The sequence below is a fragment of the Caretta caretta genome, chromosome 6 (assembly GCF_965140235.1).
Source record: "Caretta caretta isolate rCarCar2 chromosome 6, rCarCar1.hap1, whole genome shotgun sequence".
Classification (NCBI taxonomy): domain Eukaryota; kingdom Metazoa; phylum Chordata; order Testudines; family Cheloniidae; genus Caretta; species Caretta caretta.
Genome location: NC_134211.1, coordinates 38485114 through 38493057, shown reverse-complemented (window position 1 = coordinate 38493057; position 7944 = coordinate 38485114). Strand labels below are relative to the sequence as shown.

At 49.8% G+C, this 7944-nt stretch overlaps 1 protein-coding gene across 2 annotated transcripts; it reads right to left on the bottom strand.

Moving 5' to 3' along the window:
* Window positions 1-2079: 2079 nt before the first annotated feature.
* On the bottom strand, window positions 2080-4513 carry C6H11orf91 (chromosome 6 C11orf91 homolog). Of its 2 annotated transcripts, none has more exons than XM_048853238.2 (2): window positions 4076-4513; window positions 2080-2713 (listed from the first exon to the last, which is right to left on the bottom strand). In XM_048853238.2, the coding sequence occupies exons 1-2, from the start codon at window positions 4476-4478 to the stop codon at window positions 2625-2627; spliced, it is 492 nt and encodes a 163-aa protein (XP_048709195.1). In that variant the 5' UTR covers window positions 4479-4513; the 3' UTR covers window positions 2080-2624. The 2 variants fall into 2 exon arrangements, 1 of the variants encoding a protein (XP_048709195.1); XR_012668728.1 differs by having other exon boundaries at window positions 2644-2713; window positions 3243-4513.
* Window positions 4514-7944: the final 3431 nt, after the last annotated feature.

The following is a 7944-nucleotide window of genomic DNA, read 5'->3' as shown; positions in this document are numbered from 1 at the left end:
GTCCTCTCAGGTGCACCAGGACATCTATCGCTCTGAAAATGCTACATACCTCTAAACAACAATAAAATCTATTATGGCCCCGGCAATACAAAACCCAATCAAACACAAAAAGTCATAAAACATGAACTTAATCAAATAATTTATTAAGAAAAAAATTACCTTTGTAGTTATATGTGAGAAGCTCTGTTTTACTAACATTTAATTAACTGAGCCTTGCAGTTACCTGAGGTAGATTGGGACACAGGCAGAGATCATGGCCAAAATCTTCAGTTAATGGCCTCTAGTTTTGGGTGCCCAGCTTTAGACAAATATGGCCTGACTTTCAGATGCTGAGCAGTCACAACTCCCATTGACTTCTAATGCAACTGCAGGTGTGCAGATATTAGGAGACTGAAGCTGGAGGAAGGCACTCAACATTCGAGATCCACTTTTGAAAATAGAAAAGGAGTACTTGTGGCACCTTAGGGACTAACAAATTTATTTGAGCATAAGCTTTCGTGAGCTACAGCTCATTTCATCGGATGCATTTTTTTTCCACTGAATGCATCCGATGAAGTGAGCTGTAGCTCACGAAAGCTTATGCTCAAATAAATTTTAGTCTCTAAGGTGCCACAAGTACTCCTTTTTCTTTTTGCGAATACAGACTAACATGGCTGCTACTCTGAAACTTTTGAAAATGTGGCTGTGACTTGACCAAGAACAAATAGGAATAAAATTGAGGTCTCCTGACTCAGTTCTATGCTTTAATTACAAGACCATCCTTCCTCTGCTGCAATGTAACTATCAAACTGGCCTGGTCTACAATGAGCTTTTTCTTAAGTCTCCCACCATTGTAGTCAGTCGTGTGTGGCATGATGAAAGTGTGAGAGAGAAGTGCATTCTTTAGTCAAGCAGTACAAGTCCTCCGTGTAAGTGCAGCTCTGAAAGTATATCTTTTGTTTTGCCAAAACAATCTCAGGTCCTAAGACCTGTGGTCTGCGGTATAGCTGCATGGTCAACAATGCCTATAGTAAATTGATTTCTTCCTTTTGATAAAACTCATTTATATTTTTCTGAGGCAATAGCAGCTTCTGTAGCCAGGGACCCATGAATCATTTTCTTCTAAACTGCAGTCAGGGTAATATATTTAGTTCAATAATATCCTCTTTTTCCATTGTCCCATTCACTACATCATGTTGTTTTTAAAATGATTTTTGGAAAATATGATCTATTGTTTATAGATTACATCTGTTCTGTGCTCTACCACTACAAATCTAATGATTCAAAACAGCTAGAACAAAGTAGTCATAGATTTATTTTCTTCTCCCTCCCCTTATGGATAACATTATGCTCCACACTATATGAAAGATGTATTTTGAGCGCAGATGGAACGCAATACTGAAATTAGTATAAAAGAACCTGTCCCATATTAGATCCAAGAGGACTGGCTTTTCAGGAAAAGAAAAACCTGCTATTATAAGCCATCTAGGAATTGACCAAATTCCTAGGCTTTAGGACAGTGGTTCCCAAACCAGGGGTGCCGCTTGTTCAGGGAAAGCCCCTGGCGGGCCAGGCCAGTTTGTTTACCTGCCGCATCCGCAGGTTCAGCCAATCGTAGCTCCTGGTGGCTGTGGTTTGCCGCTCCAGGCCAATAGGGGCTGTGGGAAGTGGTGGCCAGCACGTCCCTCGGCCCACACCACTTCCTGCAGCTCCCATTGGCCGAGAACAGTGAACCGCAGCCACTGGGAGCTGCAATTGGCCGAACCTGCGGATGCGGCAGGTAAACAAACCAGCCTGGCCCACCAGGGGATTTCTCTGAACGAGTGGTGCCCCTAATTTGGGAACCACTGCTTTACGGTAATCACTGTGGAAAATGGGATGCTGTCTTCCTTCTAATGCAAACCCTCATCTACCTGCACCCTGAAATCCTTACATTGCTGTCTGTTGGTCCTAGGCCCATGAACCAGTTAGTGAGAAATGGGTCATGCTGGGGAACAAGACAGGCTAGGATGGAAGGAGGTGATGATGATATTTTTGTGGGGAGTTAGATAAGCTCAGCTATTGCATCATATTGTACATCAGAGAGACACTGGGGAAAAGTTTCTTGTTCTTAGTATGTATTTTAATATATTTTGGGGAACTGCATGGTATCTTAAAATTATTGTGCTTTCTCTGTCATAAGAACATACGATTTTACCATGCTGGGTCACTGGACTAGTATCCTGCCTCCAGCAGTGTTAAATTCCTGATCTTTCTGAGGAAGGCAATATCCATCCCCTTTGTCTTCAATAATATACCTCATCAATTTTGTAAAGCTGTAACCAGGTGATCAAGATCAGCTCTCATCCTGAAACATAAGCAAGATGTCACTTTTTCTTTTTTTCTCACTGCTATTAGGGTAAACCAAACATATATTAATATTCAAGTTATTTTATAAAGATTAATACCCAAAAAGAAGTATTGTGTATTTGACACATTCAGTATTGGACAAATAAAGTACAAAAAGCCAAGTAGAGAATATATACTGTAAATTTCTAACTTGGCAATATAACTGAATAGCATATAATCAGTAAAATAATATCACACAGAGTCCATTACAAAGCTGTAAGGTAACATAATGATAGAACAGCTAACTGAAATAATCCTTATGATGATGTAGGTGTCTGTTTTTTCAGATTCTGTCTTGTCTTTATGCCTTGAACTTTTTCATCTTTTAGTGCCTTCAAAAGCTTATCTAGAAAGGAATGGAACAGAACATTAATTTGTCTCTACTACTTAAAAATGTAAATACAAAATATTTTCATAAAAGAACTCTCACTTTCATGTGAAATTCAGTAAACCACTACAACTCACTGAAGATAATCATATACTAAAGTGGAAAAAGGTATCCACTATTTTGACACACACAATCCATTAATTTGCTCTTAGGTAAAGTAATTGAATTAAAGTTACATGTTACAACTTCTTTTAGATATTTTAGAGGTTTTGTATCTTATAGATTTAAATTTTCTTTTTAATTTTTGTGTGACTTTAGATCTCCTGAAAGACTTCAGATTTTCCTGCTAATGTGATTCTGCTTGGGGGAAGAGATGAGAATCTTCATGTCCAATCAATGATTGGCTTCTCTGCTGAGACTGCCAAAAATGGATATCAGCCATGTTTCTGTTTTATTCCTTTCCTGTGAACATTTTGCTCACTTGGAACTGAAATGAAAACGCCAAAGGCATTTCACCACTAGCCTTCAACATCAGGTCACTACTGACCTATGCTGGTTTCAGTAGTGATCTGCTGAGTGCTTCTATATCCCAGTACCAGTGCTAGGGCCTGTTCAGCTCTTCATGTCCAAATACATTTGTTAGTCTCTAAGGTGCCATAAGGACGACTTGTTGTTTTTTGCTGATCCAGACTAACACTACTACCCCTCTGAAACCTGTAAGAGCAAGGTAACTTTCCTTCCATCTGTCCCTCTACATTCAATAAAGGGAAATGCCATTTTTCACAGGAGGGAAAAACGCCACCATTTTGTTTCTGCCTCTACTCCGTTTTTCTGGCCAGCATGAGCATTTTCAGAGGTGGGAGCAATCCTGAGCACCTCTCAAACCATCTAAGGCTGTGAGGCTGGGAAGTTGCATGCAGTCTGTTCACAAGGTGCTGGCCTGATTAAGGACATAGGGGTAGCCCCCAGGGAGACAGCTCCTTCAAGGGCACGGATGCAGAGATGTGCCTGTGGAGGGATCGAGATACGAATACCCCTGCCCAAAGAATGGGGGGGGGGGGGTGGGTGAGGGGAAAGGGCGGAAGGTCCAGGCCCCTGCGCTGGGGGGTCCTCATGTGGGGACTAAGGGAGTGAGTGAGGGGTGCTTAGGGCTGGGGACGGTGCCCATGCCTCAGCTAGTGGGTAGCGACCGCTGCAGCCCAGGACCCGCCGTGATCCAGAGGATTTGGGCGGGGCACTGGGGGCCGGGGCCAGGCCCGGCGGGGGCGGGGGCCTGTGCTCGTGCTCTGGGCAGCAGGCGAGGGTAGCTTGTGGGTGGCTTAGCGGGGCCGGGCCGGGGGTAGCAGCCCCGCTCCGGGCCGGCCCTGCCCGCACACGCACACTGCTGCGGGTCGGAGCCGTCCCCGGTCAGCGCCAGCAGCTCCAGCTCCTTGAGGCGGATGCCCAGCTCGCAGATCTCCCCGTCCGGCGGCGGCGGCTGCTGCTGCCCGGGGCCCCGCGGGGCGGCGCCGCTGTCGGCCGCGGGGCAGAAGAAGCGTAGCGGCTCGTAGGGGATGGGGGCCAGCCCGGCCGGCCAGGGGCGCGGGCAGCTGCGGGCGGCGGCAGGAGGGGGGCCCAGGCCGGGAGGGGGCCGCTGGGGCCCGGCCGCGCCCCCCCGCAGGGGCACGAAGAGCTTCCGCCAGAGGCCGCAGTCCGCCAGCGGGGCGGCGCTGGGCGCGGCGCGGTCGTAGAGGGACGGGAAGTACAGGGGCCGCGGCGCCCGCTGCTGCGGCTGCTGGCTCATGGCGCCGCCGACCCCGGCCAACCGCCGCTGCCCTGGCGACGGTGGAACGGCGGTGGAGCCGGGGGGGGGAGGGAGGAAGGGGAGAGTGGGGCGGATGGGGGCAAAGGGGAGGGGCAGAGTAGCTGAGGGCGATGGGGTGGGAGTCGGGTTGCCAACTCTCCTGGAGACTCCCGGCCACTCCTGGAATTACCTCGTGATGAAATCTCCAGGAATGCGTCCAACCAAAATTGGTAACCCTCGGTGGGAGGCCTAGGGGGAAGGGGCACCAGGTGGTGGGGCAGGGGGTGAGGGCACCAGCCGGGAAGAGGGATTCAGGGGTGGGGGCAACTGTGGGGAGAAAGGCACTGGACCCAGAGGTGCCAGCGGCACCTGCGTGGGGGTGGAGCCCCTTTGTGCCTGTGCTGTGAGAGGGGAGGCTTCATTCCAGGTGGGACATTGAAGCTGTTCCCGGCCCCTGCCCTGGCCGAAACCCCAAAGCTCAGCCTGGCACAGGGCTCCTCTGTTTAGCCAAGTCTAACTCTGGGTCAAGGAGCAGGTGCCAAGAGCGCCTCTTTCTCAGTGACCTGCTGGTAGGGTTGCCAGGTGTCCGTTTTTTGACCAGAACGCCCTTTTGAAAAGGGACCCTGGCGGCTCACTGGCCCGGCTGTTAAAAGTCTGATTGGCGGCGTAGAGGGGCTGGCAGGCTCCCTGCCCTGTGCAGCTCCTGGAAATGGCTGGCATGTCCCCCTGGCTCGGGGGCAGCCACAGGGCTCAAGCGTACTGCCCCCACCCTGAATGCCAGGTCCACAGCTCCCATTGGCTGGGAACCACGGTGCCCCTATATCCATGGAACTTAGTTACTGATAGCGATAAATGGCCTACAACAAATGAGTATCAACAATACTGACAGAAATTTGATGGGTATGAGATTCTGTGTTTCATCCAATATCACTTCCTCACAGAGACATTGTGTGTGTCCCTCCAAGGCCACAGCCTGACGCTGAGGAGAGTAACTTGAAAGGGATAATGCTCACAGAAACAATTCTGGTGTATATTGATTAAATTCTGGAAGGGAATGGCCATAGATAGTCACTACTGTTACAGATCACTTTGTGTCAGAAATAAGTTAAAGAAATTAGTCTGTAGAAGAGACCTATTTCTGTCTTTGAGCAGCCAACCAAGTGCCCCAAGAACATCTGGATGCCTAGTAAAAGTGTACTTTAAAGGGACACTTTTAACTTAAAAATTACTTTTGTATCCTTTATCGTTACCAGTAGCACCTAACTACTAAAATTTGCTCAAATGCATATGGAGCAAATCCTGCTACAACTTCCATGCCTCCTGAGAACTGTGCATGAAGTGAGACAAGGGATCTTCTGAACACTTCCTTTATTGAAAATGTGATGTTGCCTGTCAAGGATGCATGATAGACTCAGAAAGCAGCGTTTTTGCAATTACTTATTGAACAGTATAGTGCCTTAAAAGAATAGTCTTTTAGCTGTCTATCCCTAGGCCCACCCATGAATAGGGGGAAGTGGATTTTTGAGGGTGGGGGAGGACCAGGAGGGAGTTAGTAATGACATTATAGTGGCATTCGCTTTTAGATTGCTTGTTCAAATTGAACCCAGGTTGAACATGTCTGTGGGCCCAAGATTGCATTTCTTCTGCAAATAAATCTCCCATTGATGTCAGTGGGAATTTTGGGAGTTCAAGGACTCCAAGATCTGGAGTCATTATGTCATTAACATGAGATGGCAAGTTGATGGTCTGTGTGAAATCAGTCTGGTGATCTCAGTCCTGAACTCAGTAAACAGGTGTTCCCATAACAAAACTCCACAGATCATGTGGCAGTAATTGGCAGTCTTGGTGATAATCTATACTGAGAGATGAACCTTTTCCATGGGATAGGAAGCCTGAAAATTTTAGTGTTGTATCTGTTCTGTGGGTGAAAGGTCTTTAGGGCTTGTGGCCGTATCACAATTAGTAAATTCACATAGGGTGAAGCTAACCACAGTGCACTGAGCTTGCACAAGCCCCATTGAACTGCTGATGTAAGCTTAAGTGTTGCATGGAGTCCATGCATTGAGGTGAATTCAACCCATCATATTTTTTCATTCTTTTCTTGAATAAAATGAATAGAGCCCTGTGCGGATTCACAAATGTATATCCGCATCCTATCCGCAGAAATTATCTGCAGATATCCTCATCCGTGGATGCAGATATCTGTGGATTTGAAGGGCTCTACACTGGGGGCCACACTGAGCCTCTGAGGCATCCCCCCCCCCCACCCACCAGAGCTCAGTTGGGGAGAGCTGCAGGCAGCTGTGGGGAGCCTGAACGGAGTCGCGGACTCTCCACCTGCCCTCGGCCGGCCAGGGAGCCTTGGGGGCAGGGACATAGCTGGGGGGGTTGCTCTCAGCCCCCCGTCTCCCCACGCACAGCGGGCCAGTGGGAGAGGGGAGACCTGTGGAGCTGCCCGGGCTGCTGCTCGGGCCCCCCGCCCAGGGCAGGTGGCGGGTCCACTGCGGCTCCCCACAGTTGCTCGTCCGGCTCTTATCATTGCTGGGCTGTGGCTCCACGCCGCCCCCTCCCCGGCCGGAGCAGGGTCAGGGAAAGCTGCACTGGCAGCTGTGGGGAGCTGTGACGGACCCTCCATCTGCCCTGGGCGGGGGCCCAAGCAACGCCCGGGCAGTGTCCCAGCCCCCCGCCCAGGGCAGGTGGAGGGACCCAGGCTCTCCACAGCTGCCAGCGCAGCTCTCCTGGACCCATCTGTGGCCAGGGAGGGGAGTGGCTCGGAGCCGCAGCCCAACCATGGTAAGAGCCAGGCGGGCAGCTGGGTAGAGTTGCAGCAGACCCTCCACCTGCCCTGGATGGGGAGCCCGAGCAGCCCCCGGCACGTGTCCCTGCCCCCCAGCCCCTCCGTCCAGGGCAGGTGGAGGGACCCAGGCTCCCCACAGCTGCCAGCGCAGCTCTCCCCGACCCGCCTCTGGCTGGGGAGGGGGGGTGGCTCGGAGCTGCAGCCCCTAGTCACAGTAAAAGCTGGGCAGGCAGCTGTGGGGAGCCGCGGCGTACCCTCCACCTGCCCTGAGCTTGGGGCCCAAGCAGCGCCCCCCTCCCCCCCGGGCAGGTGGAGGATCCGTGCCGCGGTTCCTCACAGCTGCCCGCCCAGCTCTTCCCATCAGAGCCCTGAATAGATACAAAATTTGTATCCACTATCTGCAGATATAAAGCAGATATCTGTGGATTTGCAAGGCACTAAAAATGCGTATTTTGATATTATCTTGCTAAAAACAGGCAGCTTTCTTCTAGTTGTAATATTCTGTGCTGCTGGCTAATATACGAGTGGGTGTTGCTTTTGAAATTTTGCAGATACAGACAGTAAATATAAAAGCAACTGACGGTGCCTTTGAATACGATTAGAAGCTGAAAGATAAAAGGCTGGGTTCATGCCATAACTTTATTTCCCTTTGTATTATTTATGGAATAT

Excerpts from the sequence above, each read along its gene's own strand:
- C6H11orf91 (XM_048853238.2), bottom strand. The coding sequence starts at position 4,478 with ATGAGCCAGCAGCCGCAGCAGCGGGCGCCGCGGCCCCTGTACTTCCCG. Across the intron at positions 2,714-4,075 it reads CGGCTCCGACCCGCAGCAGT|ATAAGCTTTTGAAGGCACTA; the intron begins GTGCGTGTGCGG and ends ATTCCTTTCTAG.